The 16,061-nt window shown below is 28.7% G+C and overlaps 2 protein-coding genes across 2 annotated transcripts; one reads left to right on the forward strand and one right to left on the reverse strand.

Moving 5' to 3' along the window:
• Positions 1–367: 367 nt before the first annotated feature.
• On the reverse strand, positions 368–2,474 carry LOC107958459 (probable WRKY transcription factor 40). The gene is made up of 5 exons (XM_016894236.2): positions 2,061–2,474; positions 1,889–1,954; positions 1,430–1,765; positions 1,214–1,330; positions 368–1,076 (listed from the first exon to the last, which is right to left on the reverse strand). The coding sequence occupies exons 1-5, from the start codon at positions 2,136–2,138 to the stop codon at positions 729–731; spliced, it is 945 nt and encodes a 314-aa protein (XP_016749725.1). The 5' UTR covers positions 2,139–2,474; the 3' UTR covers positions 368–728.
• Positions 2,475–13,284: 10,810 nt separating this feature from the next.
• Positions 13,285–15,512, forward strand: LOC107958457 (CBL-interacting serine/threonine-protein kinase 25). Its single transcript, XM_016894235.2, has one exon. It carries the CDS (start codon positions 13,887–13,889, stop codon positions 15,231–15,233), a length of 1,347 nt encoding a protein of 448 aa, XP_016749724.1. The 5' UTR covers positions 13,285–13,886; the 3' UTR covers positions 15,234–15,512.
• Positions 15,513–16,061: the final 549 nt, after the last annotated feature.

The following is a 16,061-nucleotide window of genomic DNA, read 5'->3' on the forward strand; positions in this document are numbered from 1 at the left end:
TACCATTTCTTATATATAAAATACGCTTTTCCCTAAAAAACTATATTATAACAAATTCCAAATAATAGTATAACTATTCACATGCATGTTTAACTGTTGCTGATCAAAACAAGAATGAAAAACCTCATTATACTCCAACACAAGCATCCTTGTGATTTGACAACGATTAGTGCAGAAATGTTGATAGAATTTATTATCAAAAGTTTTTGTACGCAAAACTTATTTTAAAGCTGAAAATATTCAATTATTCTTTTTCCTTTTTTTGAACCAATTATGTTTTATACTCAAAATGAAAAGAATATGTAGATTAAATATTAGCTTGATTAGTATACATGATGTTTTCAATGCAAGAGGACATGAATTCGAGTGCGTTAAAACGTATTTTCTTTTATTTATAAGTTAGGAAGGGAATGTGAATTTACAGACCAATTTATTCAAAAACAAAAACAAAATGAAAAGAATATTTACATGAAGCTGATGCTTGAACAGATTTCCTGTCCTATTCTGTTTTTAAATTGTGTGTTTCCCCAATTCTTCTGCAATGTCGTATTTACAACATTCTAAGTTCATAACAATTACTACTTATAGTTGACAAAATCATAGAAACAACTCTTTGTCCGCCGGTATATTTTCCCAGCAAGACAGATATAAATCCTAAAATAGAAACGAGAAAAAAAAAACTCTAAATTGATCTTATATTTTGAGATATTAATTCCATCCCATTTTTTTTATTCAACTGGACTTTGCTGAAACATTCTTCCTGAAATGGCAGCTGCCAATGCTGCTGTGAATTTTGGGTCTTTCGTCAAAGAAGTAGCCATCTGTTCCACCAAATATTGTCTGACTTGCGGTGAATCCATTTTTGGCAGACCGGAGCTGCAGATTCTAGCTACATCACTACCACTGGGCTTGGTTTTGCCGAAGTCTGGAGTCATGGTTGGTCCAGATGGGTTCAATGAGGCTGAACCACGGTGGCCTGAACCTGATGTTGGTTCCATTTGAGAAGGAGGAAGATGGTTGTGTTCACCTTCATATGTTGCGATCACCACTGATTGATCGTCAATACTTCTTTGCACCTAAAAACGTCAACCCAAAATCAACTTTAGTTTAATTGTTTTCAGCTGAAAATGTTTGATGAATTGTGGGTTGGAACTTCAAAAGAGTTTTGATTTTACAAACTGTAATGCAATGAAGCCAGCCAACCAGGGTTTACCTTCTTTTTAACAGGGCAGGTTGGAGCAAAAGAACACTTGAAGTAAGCTCTTGGGGAAGGATTATCCCTGGTCACCTTCTGCCCATATTTCCTCCATTGATATCCATCCTTTACCACCTGAATTTGTTCAACCAATTTGCATAAGAAATCAAGTAAATTTCTTCGAGTACTTGAAATCCGCAGAAGAGTATAATATTTTATGTGAAATTATCTTACAAGGCTAGTATCAGATGCTTCAGTCCTGACATATACTCTAGAAACTTTGGCCTTTATAATTTCTTCTTTGGGTTTCTTGCATGAATCTTCATCAGTTGAGCTGCTCTCTGAGTTTCCAATGATCCCAAAGTTATAATTATCGTTGTTGTTGTTGTTGCTGCTGCTTTCAGATTTTCTGTTCTTTGAAGGGCTGAGTTCTTTTACTGGGATTTTGCTCATTAGATTCGTCAACTGGCTTTGCAAAGCATTGTAGCTCTCACACATTGCTGCTAACATTTCCGTCAGCTTCTTGTTTTCTTCGTTGACACGGTTCAATTCTTCCACTAAAGCACCACTCTGCAAAACAAACAGCATTAGATTCAGTTTCACATCCCAAGAAAAAATAAAAAAAGTCATATGTTAATTTTAATTCATTTCGGAGTTGGAACTTTTCCATATATAAGAGATGCATAAACTCACCTCTTCTTTCATAGAAAGTTTCTTTCCAAACACAATCAAGTTGCCATTTCCACTTGGTTCCTTCTTCTGAAACATATGATAACAGATTGAAAAGCTTTCTCAGTATAAGAAAATTCAAGTAAGAAAACAGGAAATAACACAACAACATTTCCAGAACAAAATTTTGATGTACCGGAGTGTCAAGTGGCAAGGGCCTATCTGAAGAAGGACTTAGATCCAGTGAAGTATCCACCCATGAAGAAGTATCCATAGCTTTTTTCTCCCAACAAAAGACTGCTATATTTCAACCTTTTAACAAAGACCCAGATCGAATTTATCTACCAAAAACCTGGAAATTGCCTCAAAACTCTCCGAAGAAGAAGAAGCTAGGTTTTGCTTGAAGTCCTTCAACTCAAGTTGTCCCCAACTGGCTCAAAACAACCAAATCCAGGAATTCTATATATTCTATAAAAACAAGAGAAAGAATAAAGGGCTGAGGAAATTTGGAGCCAACGGTGATAAAAATAAAGAAAGAAGAAAGAAAGATAAGATAAACAAGTCAGAAAGAAGGTGGCATGTGATTTGAGTTAACCTGATAGAGCTATAAAGTAGGAGGGGTTTATTTAATTATATAGTAGCACAAACATGAACAATGTGCTCATCAAAAAAATAATTTCTAAATAAGAAATTTAGATGATACTACTTGTCGATTTGGTTTGAAAATCTTAAAAAAAGTACTTTGGGTATTTGTCAAAGTCAAGCACACCATAAACATAATGAAACCTTGGGTGTTCTTTCCTCCTCTTCTTGTTTTGGGGAGAGAGAAAGAAGTTAATTGTTGACCAATTCTTATATTTATTGAGATTATATTATTTTATAATAAAATGATATTTATAAAAATATAATTATTATTTTTTATTGTATATAAAAATAAAATTATTATAAGTAATAATAAAAGAGTTATTAAGTTATTATTATAAAAAGTTAAATACATCTATTTTCTTTTTCCTTCCAACAAAAAAAAAAGTGATGGGATTTTTGTTTTTTTGTCATGTTTACGATGAATTCTCCAGTTATATGAATCACTCCTATTTATGATGTTTTATTTTAGAGTGAGTAGAATTTTTCTCTATTGAAATTTTGTTATCATTCAAGTGCTTTCTCATATTATATTACTTTTTATACCTCTATTCCATTCGTTTTGTATTATATATCATTACAATTTTTTATAATTTATATTTTTTTTATTTCTATAATTTTTATCTATTTGTTTTCTTGGAGTGTTTAAAAGTGGTTAGGTCTGTTTTTAATACAACTTGCAAATTATGGATTTCCTATTTGTTTTTTTTCTGCATCTTAATTTATATTTTTTGTGTGTGTCTAAATAAAAAAATGAATTTTTATCAAAAAAATAAAAATAAAAAAATGAATAATTTATTAGAGTGTAGAGATGATTAAATAATTAGCTCAATCATTGTAAAATAAAAAATCAAAATATTTTTATTTCAAAAAATCTTAAAATTTGTAAAAATAAAAAATTGATAAACATAAATTATTAATAATAACCATATGCATTCATTTTATAAATTATAATAAAAAAATTTAAATATTTAAATTAACTTAAATTTTATTGAAACAGTTTTTAACCAAATTTTCACTCAAGTCAACTGATTTTTTATTAATTTATTTTTTCCCGATTTTATAATACTGATGGAATCAATATTCAATTCATCAATCTGATTCAATTTTAATAAACAAAACATAACATTTAAACCGTAGATTAATATGCTATTTTTCTCGATAAATAAATTAAATTTAAAATTATATAAATATTCTTTTGGATCATTTTACAAAATGTTATTGTTAACCATAGATTGACTTTATTATCCCTAACTAAATTAATAATTAGATGGTTTCAATTACTTAAAATTTTTAATATGTGAAGATAAAATTTTAAAAATGTTACGGAAAAAAGGGCATAGGCTTGATGGTCCAAATCTTCACTAAGTTATTTCGATGATCCAAGTTATATAATTATATATTTTTATTATATTTTATCAGTCCATTAAAAGGGTAACTACTCTATTTTCTTCATGTCAAAGTCAATTTTAAAATATATAAAATAATTTTTTGATAACTATTAGCTCGTATAAAATATAATTAGAGAAATTGTCTAGCTTATAATGACATGAAATCTCAAAAATTTACAAGATAACACAACTCTTTAAATTTTATTAATAAATTTTTTTAAGTGGTTCCAAGTGCAAATATAATTATAATCAAACTATAATTAAATTAAAATTAAATCATTACAATACATAAATTAATAAATTAATAACTTAAATACATCTAAACTTTATGAAAATAAATTTAGGCAAGTAAAACAAATCTGGAGAGAAATAGTGATGGTTTTGATAAGGAGAAAAATTAATCAACTAATCTAATTAAAATAATTTTAAATAATACATTGATTCTTGTTTTATTAGAAAATACTAATTGGTTTCTAAAAAAAAAAAAAACTAATCTTTCAGTTTATTTTTACCCGATTCTGTAAATTCTCAAATGTTAAATTCCATTAAAGAAAAACTTAGCTTTTGGGGTTAAAATACTCAAGATTGTTTTCTGGAATAAAACAGATGGGAAATTGTCAACGCTTTGACAAACACATGTTTAAACTGTTTGTACTTAATAAAGTGGACGGTGGAGACGATAAATAAATGGGGTTCCAAAAGTCAATCTCCGACTCCGACACACACAAAAAAGGGAAAAAGTACGTAGACCTCAAGACTCGGGCGTGGACCATGACTCACTCCCACTAGACAACGAATATATTTCCTCTTTGAACAAAAAAGAGTATATATATTTCGTGTTTGCTCGGTTCAATGAACCTGTAAATTTTAAATTTCCAAGATAGTAATTCATAAGTTCATGCATTTGGTGCTCTATGTCTATGTCCAATTAATTTACATAACCATTTTCACTAAGTTTTACGCCCCAATCACTCTCTCACTCCCGTCTGTAAAGGTGCTAGCTACCATTACCCTTTTTATTCTTTAATTTCTCTTTCCACGATGTAAATGTTACATTTATCAAATTTTAAATTCCTCGTGTTTTTATATATTGATTGAAATCAATGCATTGTGATTATTTGATTTTGATTGTGGTTTTCCAAATATATATTATATGTGATTATATTTGAAATTGCACTTATAATAATAATAATAATAATAATAAATCATTTTACCATTTGTCTACAAAAGCTCCTATACTTGTATTAGAATGAATAAGTCATTAACATTTGATTTTTATTAAATTATATAAGTTGTTTACTTATAAATTCTTTTCATCTCAATAAAGTTATTAACTTCTCATTTCAACTCGAATAAATTCTTTACTCTTTTTTTTAATTTGTATTTAAGTAAACCTGCTGTTAACAAAATTGATCTTTTCTTTTGGTAAATATGTTTTGTTTTTTTGTTTAAATTTAATATTAATTATATTTAAAAATTTGATATAAATATATATTTAAGTATATTTGAATTTATGTATCTAAATTATTACAAAAATAATCATACCAACCAAATTAGATTAAATTAAGGAGGAAAAAGAAAAAAAGAATATGTTCGAAAAAACATATGGGTGCAGAATGCATTGTATGTTTGATATGAAGAATAATATTAGAATTTTGAATTTCATCAAGTAGATCTCAAAAGTTCATGCATCTTTCGGATAAGTTAATGAAAAATAATATAACATGTATAAAATCGAATTTTCTTTTTCACGAGAATCCCCTCCCCAATTTTACACCCGGAAAAGCAAAGATAGAGTTAGATTCTGTCTTCTGAAATCTTTATTGGTCCGGCGTAAGATAGTGACATCTCTTTATTTATTGAGGGTACGTGTTTAACATTTATATTTCTTACACAAATCTTAAATTGTTCATCATCTTCCAAACTTTTCAATGAAAATCTTTTTTTCTTTTTTGTTAGGATTCATGATTTTATCGTCTTAGAAGCTCAGCCGCGGATATGTTTTCAATATATCGATTTGGATAAAAATTTAGATTAATTATAAATTAATGTTTAACGAATCGTTAAAAATTAATTGATTTTTTAAAATAGTTTTTATGGATTTTATTAATTTATTTAATTAAAACTAAATTAATTGATTGAATTGAGAATTAAAAATTTAATTAATTTAAACACCAATTTAGATTAAAAATTTGTAAAATTCTTATGATTGCAGTTAATTCGTAAATAAATAAAAATGTTAAATATAAATTAGGTGTGGAGCATGAAACAGTTGACAGTGAGAGCAAAAGTCATCAAATGGATGCCCTTAGACATACAAGTTGGAATATTTAAGACAAAAGAGGAATTCCAAATGGTAGATATATAGACCAAAAGTTTGACACGTTTTATCTCCTCTCTTCCAATTTCAACTAATTAATGGGTTAGCATTACAATTCATCATAGGTCAGGTGGTCATCTTTTATGGTTTAGATGGATTTAGTCTAAAAAATTAGCTTAAAATTCTGCCCAAGTTAAAAATATTAAATTTGAATATGATTCGACCTCTTCATATTATTATTATTTTTATTATTTTTATATGGAAATAAATTTAAAAAATATAATACATTAAATACACTAAGAATATTAAAATATATGTTTTCTAACAAATTAAAAATATATTAAAAATGTCTTTATATTTAAATAACACTAGTATAATTACAACTTAACAAGTAAATTCCTTTAAAATAATAACAAAATTAACAATAAAATAAGAGTTATACAAAATATAAAATTACAAATAATAACAATAAAATAGTAATAATAACAAAATGGTCAGGTTGGGACCAGACCAAAAATTTCTATCCGAAGCCCGGCTCATTTAGAAAATGGACTTTATTTTTTGTCCAAAGCCATTTTTTGAGCATACATTTTTATTCAAACATTTTTACTTTCAAGCAATTACTTTTAGGATTGGATAAATAACTTGACTCTAATCAAATTTAATTAGCATATGTATTTATGGATCAACAAACATCGGGTTATATATGAAAAATACCTTTTTAAATTTTTGTTTGAATCCAAATTTTATCGATGTTAAGTATATCAAGCAATTTTATTCGTAAAAACGTCTGGAGAAGACATATTACTCCTCTTCTTTTTTTCTTCATTGAAAAACATACATATAGCTAACAGTTATCCATATTCTAGGTCGATGTTTTAATATTATAAAATGCTATTTTCAACTTGATGTACATAATTTATAAAGGTATTCAATGAAGCTTGTATTAATCTAACTAGCCTGGCTACATTAATGACTTCTGGTCAAAATGACTCACGTAAAATAACCTAACTATGATGAAATTAGATGTGAATTTGTTTGAAACTACAATTCCAATTTACTTAAACTCAAAGTTAGTTAACTGAATCCAATTAACTAGTTTAAATTAAGTAAAGTTCTTGACCTAATATTTAAGGTCATAGATGCAAATTCAAATTTTATTTCTCCCGAAATATTTTTACATGCTAAATGTATTAATTTCCACTCAATAAGTTAAGCATGTGAGTACTAATGAAATGACAAAAGTAAGCAATAACATCACTAGTAGTTTGATGGCAGCTAGACGATAATTTTGTGATTTTTAAATATATTTTTTTACTTGTTTGGATATGTATTTATTTCTTGAATATTTATATACTCTTAATTTATTTTTAATTTACTTGTGCAAAATGATTTTTTATGCAACTTTATATTAATTGAAATGCTACTTGACAAATTTATTAAGAGTGTGACATAATTATCACTAATTTATATACTAAAAACATGACATAATTATCACTAATAATATAGTTTACAATTATATTGATACACTATTAATATTTATCAATTTTCACAATGTTAATATTTGTAAATAAGGAACTTAAGAAATTTGGTTATATAAAATTTTAAAAATATTCACTAATTAATTTTCATGATGGATATTTTAATTCTTTGGTAATAGTATTTTATTTTAATAATTTTACCCAATAATGATTAAAATATTATAAACAAATAAATATTTAACAATAAAAAGTGTCGTACTCTTATTTATCATTTTATATATATTAACTTTCTATTATCAATTAAATTTTATCAAATTAACTACTGCAATCAACAATAAAGTATCAGTTAATTAAAAAGAAGTAATTATTTATATAACATGTATGTAATGGAAATGGAAAAGAACGGAGTACACTGTACACTGATGCATTGCATAGGTAGTCTGGTGGGCCATAGTTCTTTGCACGTGTTTTTGAATTGGAATTGTGGTTGAAAAGTTGGAGCGGGCCGTAAAGTTCCAATTTATAAAAAGCACAGCACAAAACCACCGTTTACCCTTTCTGAAAGAAAGCACATAACTCTGCACTCCCGTATTAAACTTCAAACAGGAAGTTTGACTTCAAGGTACTTTAGAGATTCCTGTCGGCTTATTGAAAATTTAAAGGATAAATTAACATTTAAGGTATATTTTTTAAAGAAAAAGTGAAAAAATGAGATAAGGGAAAGAAAAATTAAAAGAAAATGAATTTTTGGTGTATTAGGTAAGAAAAAAAAGTTAGAAGAAAGAAATTAGGAGAGGTTACTATTTTCTATTTTGATATATAAAAATCAATTCTTCTATTTTAAGATTACAAGAGAAGATAAAATGAGAAAAAAGAGTATTTTAGTACAAAATTATTTATTTAATTTTTTTTTTCATTTCTTAATTTTACCAAGTAATTGATAAAAATAAAATTATTACTTCTTTCCATTTTTCCATCATTCCTACCAAGCACACTCACAGAAAGAAAATATATATTTTCCATTATTCTAGTTTTCTACCTCTTAAATTTTTCATCTTTTCAGTTTTTTTTCATTTTACCAAGCAAAACCTTAATCCTTAAGCTTGACAATATTTTTTCAATTTGATCTCTAAACTTATTTTTAATTCACATTAGTCTTGAAATTTAGTATTTTTTCTCAAGTTGATACTAAACTTGGATTTCATCAGATGTGATAATGTAGCACTATGAGATTATACCATATTGGCATTTAAATTTAATTTTTTATATAAATATAAAAATATATAGAAATTATAAAGAAATTTGATAATAATAATGTGAAACAATCTCAAAATGTCACCTCATTATACTTTAACAGAATCAAAGTTAAAAAATTAAATTAAAAAAATTTATCTATTTCAAACACTAAATACTATTTATCTCAAATTTAAAAGCAAAAGCAACTTTTATCTTTATTTTTTTTGTTCCTATAAAACATTTTCTCTTTTGTTTTTCAACTTCCATGTTTATTTTATAATCTATATTTAGGGTTGTAGTTGCTTTGTAAATAATGTTATCTTCAAAATTTGAATCTATCTTAAAAGTGCACTATACCTTGTCATTATACTTAATATTTGTTAGTAGATAATTAAAAACTTTCATTACAATATTACAATTTTTTTATTTTTTTACAAAATAAAAATAAAAGGAATTATGAGTGGAAATTCAATTCATAATTTTTACACACTATTTATGACGTAGGATTTGTTTGGGGAATTGAGTCAATCGAGTTTGGAATGTAATAATTTTGGATTGAATCCCTAAACACATTTATTCCCTCCGGTGATCAACAAAAAGAAAATTTAATTTTTAGCTCCTCCAAAAATTATTTCATTTTAAAACTTTTAAACGTAATTTTTAATTTAATCCCAATTTTTTTATAAATTTATATTTTTAACTCAATTTAATAATACCAACATTATTATTAATATAGAAATATATAATTTTGAACTTTAATTATTAAATTTAAAATTTTAATATTTTTTAACAAACATGATTTAGCATAAAAAAAACAAAAATAAAATATTTGAATTTTGAATCTATACATATTGTTTTTAAGTAAATATATAAAAATGATACTTAAATTAAATGGAGTTCAAAGATTCCAAAACTTTACCAAGTCATTTTCTTGATTTAACAATGACATATGCAGAAAGACAGACATGCATGCATGGCTGCCCTAATGGAAGTTTCAAAAAAAAAATGACGCCATGCATGATATCATGGTATTCTGATGATGCATATAAGAAAGTAGTAGTTAAGTAATTTAATAATTACAGAATATTTACGAGAGGAGTCAGTGGGGAAAGAACCCAACATTTCGCCATCATTTTAATTATCTTAGTTATATGGTCGATTCCACCTCAGTCAAGTTCTCCCCCTTGAATTTTCCAACTTTCTTTTCTTTATTATGAATTTCATCTGCTTTCTTTGTCTTGTTCCTTTTTTTTTTCTTTCTTCATATCCATAATATTTTTATGAATGTATGTATTAAGTTTGATTTGATGAATAAAGTCACGTTAGTTTAATTAAAATCTTACAAATTAAAAAAATAGTGTTAAAAATAAATACATTTTTAGGTTTTACTTTATTGTTTTAAAATGTAGAAAAAACACCTTTTTACTGTAAAAACTATCTAAATAATTTATGTCTTCAAATTAAAAAGAATAACTCATATTTTTACTATTACAACTCTCTAATTGCTCTTGATATCTTTAATTAGTATAGCTAACTATCTAAATTTATTTTCTTAATAATAATTTGTATTAATTTCAACTTAATTAATATGAAGTTTAGTATTAACTCCATTCTCTCATTTATTGTACGGATTGTGCCTCGCATTTTAGAAAAAACAGAGTTGACGTCATTATAAGGAAGAGTCGATGTCCCAACGATACGACACACTAGTACCAACAAGCCAAACGCGACGTCACGACATAGCGATGTGTTCCCTTCTTAACTGAGTTTCTTCTCCTTGTTAAACTCTGTTATATTTGCCTAGTCTAACTCTAATTATTCTAGAGATGTTTTTGTCATATTTTTACACAGATTTCAGCTATAAATAAGTCTTTTAACAACCCTAGATAGTTAAAGAAAATCAACAACAAAAAATTAAGAGAATTTGTGAGAACTTGGGGAAAACTTTGTATTTCAAGTTCAGGGTTTATTTGTTTCTTCATCTTGTACTCCCCTTTTCGATTTTTGCCGTTATAGTGAAGTTTTCTTTACCCATTGTTTTTTATCCTCTTCATAGAGGGTTTCCTACGTAAATATTTGTGTCCAAATTTCTCGGTCTTGACCCAACACATTGCAACATAATTATTTACTTGTACCATATATATTAACAAAAAGAGGAGGGATCTACTTAAATCCATATAAAACTTGAGTGGTTTTAAATCATTCCGTAACTTTTTATATTATTAATATTTTTAATAATATCCAAATGTTGAATTTATCAATATATTTATACTTGAAATGCATGTAAAATTTTGAATCTCTATCATATCGATGTAAAATATTGTCAATATATTAATATATATTTAACATTTGAAAGTTTTTTTTTTGTTTACATAAAAGGAATAGTTAGACATTTTTAGTTTATACCAAACTTAACATATATAATCTACATGAATGGAGCATGAAATAAGATGATTGTATTGTCAAAATAGTAATAATATAAAAAAATTTACAGAATGATCAAAAATCACTCGAATTTATATTGATTTAAGTCAATCACTCTCCTCGTACGTAAAAATACTTGTGTCATTTATTTTTAAAAGAAGATATATTTATTAAAAACTAGCCAATTATTGGGGACCAAATAAATTTGTATTCTGTTGATATATGTTTAATGTAGTATACCAATTCTAATATCATAAACGTCCCAAATTTAATTGTAAATCAACGCACGCTAGACGACTTTGGTTACGTTCTTCCTTCAACTTGTTTTGTCATTTGTGTTTTATATTTCTTCCTCCTAATAGTTATTTTTTTAGCTTTATAATTATTACTGAAATAATTCAAAAGTGCATCACATTTTTTCTTTAAAAAATGTTTCCAGCCGAAATAGGAACAGTAAGTAGTCACACGAGGGATGTTTGAGTATTAGTTTGATGATGAGCATATGAAGCACGTTTATTGTATTCGGATGATCACACATCTCACAACTCTCTTTCACATTTTTACAAAAAGGAAAGCTTAAAAGTTAAGTGACATTATTGCTAATGAAAACGTGAGTTTGAGTGCGTTGAATTACATTATGGGTTGAAAGAGGGATATGAATAGTTTTAGACATTATATTAAAATAATAATAAATATAATTAAAACTTATACTGAATTTTTTTTAAAAAAAAAAGTAAACTTAAAAGACTACTAAATAATGTTCAAAAGTTGTAAAGACATAGATAATTTTATTAAAATAAGTCCAAAACTCAAAAATATTGTAAAAAAAAAGTCGCGAATTGAATTGAATTATCATAGATGATTTGGACCGAACCAAATCATACTCACTCCTATAATTTTTAATTATACAAATTAAATTTATATTTTGAATTTTTATAATTATATGTATTTAAAAGATGATTTGTTTGATTAAAATTCAAAAGTTGTATTTCTAATCTTACTCATGAAGTAAAAGGTTGGTGATATAAATTATAAATTCTCAAGTAAGAATGGAATACAAGATGGTAAACTATTTTAGTACAAAAAAATATTAGTTGAATAATTGAGTCAAATAAAATGTGTTATCTCTGTTCTAATGTGTCTTTCCATCAAATAGGAAAACTGATTAGGAATTTGAGAAATAAAAAAAAAACCCAGTAACAGTAAGGGTTTAATTAAGTAAAGGTATTGCTGCAAGATCCTGGTTATAAACTAAATCTTAATTATAAATCGTTTGCTAATTAATAACCTTTTCTGATTCGGCTTTCTCAACCTATATCATTTTCTTTATTATTATTGCTATCTATTAAAATGGGAGTTGGACCTGATATCCAAATGTTCAAAAGGCCCAAAATCCAGATATATTCCAAAGAGCCGAAATGCCACAATTGTTCAAATTCAGTATTTCAATTTCATGGTATATATTTTCTAAAATTCTCCTCTTCAAATGAATCCAGAAAGGAAACGAAAACAAAAAAGGCTGAATATTTACACACATTCACACAGTAAATTGATGGGGCGCAATTAATTAGTTTATTAATTTAAGTCCTTCTTCTTCTTCTTAACTACTTAGGTGACTAGAGATTATATATACATTTATTAAATTATGTGTAACATCAACTTTTAATCAAAGAGGTTGCTTAAAATCTTAATTAAAATGGGATATGCGATGCCTGGATCCATAACTATGAATTGAAAAGGTTGTCATACTTAAACCTTGTATGTTGGCCTAATAATTAAGATGTATACCGCCATAAATGTAGTATGAATCTGATCCGCACTAATCACATTATTATTAAGATTTTACCTCCCTCTTGTAATTTAAAAAAAAAAAAGCAAAGGTCATAGTTTCATTTATTGTACAAAGTTACAAGCAATAGGTCGTATAATTTAGACCCAATATCCATATAATTAAACTGATATCAGCCGAGTGGTTCATAACTAAAGAGTAAAATTTTATTTCTTCATGATATCGGTTAGAACATAAACAATTTAATCGAGCCGTTCAGATTGGGTCTCGTCGAATTGGGTACTCATTTGGCAAATAGGGTTATACACAGGAGGAAGCTTCAGACCTAAGTCCAAGTTTTGTCGTTATATAACTTTACCCCACAAATATTTTTCTACGTGTCCCTTATTTTATTGGCACGATTTTCCTTGTAGTTAATTTCTCTGATAACTTCCATTTCCATGGGCTTTGGCGCTCCTTCCGCAGTCCCCCAAAAATTCATGTCCTTCAATGGCTATAATAGAAGACAACCGATCACTGCTTTGTTTTCGTCCTTCCCAAACGCTAGTGTTTTTTCCCATCAATTTCCCCCTATTTCACCCACTAATCAACCTCCTCAGAAATTCCAAAAATTTTCAAGCCATATCTCATTTCGGTTCCCTGGGGAAGTGTCCTCCTTCTAGTGAGCCAAATGACCTTTTCTTATAGTTTAAAAAAAAAATGTTCCCTTTGCCTAACTAGAGAGAAGTTTAGTTGAGACATGGAACAGCAAGGTGTGAATCGAACTATCAGCTTGAAGAAGAATGGATCGAGGAAAATCATCTTTGGGAAGTTGGAGATGGGGAGGGTATTAGGGCAAGGCAACTTTGCCAAGGTCTATTACGGGAAAAACATTTCCACCCAAGAAAGTGTAGCCATCAAAGTTATCAACAAAGACCAAGTCAAGAAAGAAGGTTTGATGGAGCAAATAAAGCGAGAAATCGCAATCATGAGGCTGGTTCGTCACCCCAATGTTGTGGAGCTCAAAGAAGTTATGGCTACCAAAAAAAGAATCTTTTTCGTAATGGAATACGTCAAAGGTGGTGAATTGTTCGCTAAGGTAGTTAAGGGAAGGTTAAAGGAAGATTCAGCCAGGAAATACTTTCACCAACTAGTCAGCTCAGTCGACTTTTGTCACAGTCGAGGCGTCTACCATCGTGATCTGAAGCCTGAGAATCTGCTACTGGACGAGAATGACAACTTGAAAGTCTCTGATTTTGGACTCTCCGCTTTGCCTGAACAGCTAAGAAACGATGGGTTGCTTCACACACAATGTGGGACTCCGTCTTATGTTGCTCCTGAGGTTTTGAGGAAGAACGGGTATGACGGAGCCAAAGCTGACATTTGGTCTTGTGGGGTTGTTTTGTTTGTTCTCCTGACAGGGTTTTTGCCTTTCCAAGCCGAAAATGTTATGCACATGTATAGGAAAATTTTCAAGGCAGAATATGAGTTTCCCCCCTGGATTTCAAACGACGCACGGAGATTAATTTCTAAGCTTCTCGTTGCTGACCCTGATAAGAGGATTTCTGTTCCGGGGATCTTCGGCAATCCCTGGTTCCGGAAGGGATTTTCGAAGACTATGTCATCATTGGTTGAACATGAAAACGGCGACAAGAATGGGATTGAGAGCAATAGAGAGCTGGAAATGGTAACCACGAAGTCATCCCCGCCACCATTTTACAACGCGTTTGAATTGATTTCATCGATGTCATCAGGGTTTGACTTGTCGAATCTGTTCGAAGATGAGAGAAAGCCAGCTTCTTTATTCACTTTCAAGTGTTCGGCTTCGGTAACCCTGGCGAGGGTTGTATCCACGGCGAAGAAGTTGAAGTTTAGGGTGTTAGCTACGAAAGAATTCAAGGTTAGGATGCAAGGCAAAGTGGAAGGAAGGAAAGGGAAATTAGCGGTAACAGCGGAGGTTTTCGAGCTGGCGCCGGAGGTAGCAGTGGTGGAGTTGTCAAAGTCCGCGGGTGACACTCTTGAGTACAACAAGTTTTACGAGGAAGAATTAAGGCCAGCCCTTGCAGACATAGTTTGGAGTTGGCAAGGTGAAAATAATTGTCAGTAACATGGCTTCTGTCGCTAGGAAGAGGCTCAAGCTAGATGGGAATCTTTTCTTTGTCGCAAATAATTGTGCCTCGGTAAACCAGTTTTTGTTTGTTAAATTATATATGCCTCAGTATTAGCTAGTCTACTTAGTTTAGTTTGATTCGACGTATAATATGAGCAAATGTTACCATGTTTTGAGGCATGGGCTAATGAAATATGTACATGAATATATATATGTGTGTGTAAATGAGCTGTTACAGTAATTAATGATAATAAGAAAATATGGTTTTTTCTTTTACAAAGAAATTTGTAGCGTGGGATAGGAGAACTTTTTTAACTTAAAATTTATAGGATATCATAATTAACAAAAATGATTAGAACCTAGTGGGGTTAACTTACAGATTCAAAGAGCTAGGAATGGTAGTTTGATTATTTTAGTATCAAAGAATGAGGAATGGTAGTTCCAATATTAGTTTTTGCTGTTAGTTGCATGTCTCTCTTTTAATTTACGTCGTGGTCATTTGATGAACCATTGGATGAGTGATGACTCCAAAATAGGGCCTAAAATGATGATGTTAATCTTGAATTAATAACCAGCCATACTTTGTTACGGTTTCTAGCCAGGTGGCCGGGTGGTGATGGATGATAGTTTGGTTGAAGCAAAAAGAAAGGACAATTTGGTATTTGGTTATATCAGGAAACAGCGACAAATCATGCACCTTTCCATCACAAAACAATATCAGGCTCACGGACATCAGCCCCTTTTTTGATCCATTATATCAATAGCCCAGAAGTTAGAATTATGGTCCTTAACTGTATGGGTCCTAGAAAGCATAGGCCAGAATGA

The sequence above is a fragment of the Gossypium hirsutum genome, chromosome A05 (genome assembly GCF_007990345.1).
Source record: "Gossypium hirsutum isolate 1008001.06 chromosome A05, Gossypium_hirsutum_v2.1, whole genome shotgun sequence".
NCBI lineage: Eukaryota > Viridiplantae > Streptophyta > Magnoliopsida > Malvales > Malvaceae > Gossypium > Gossypium hirsutum.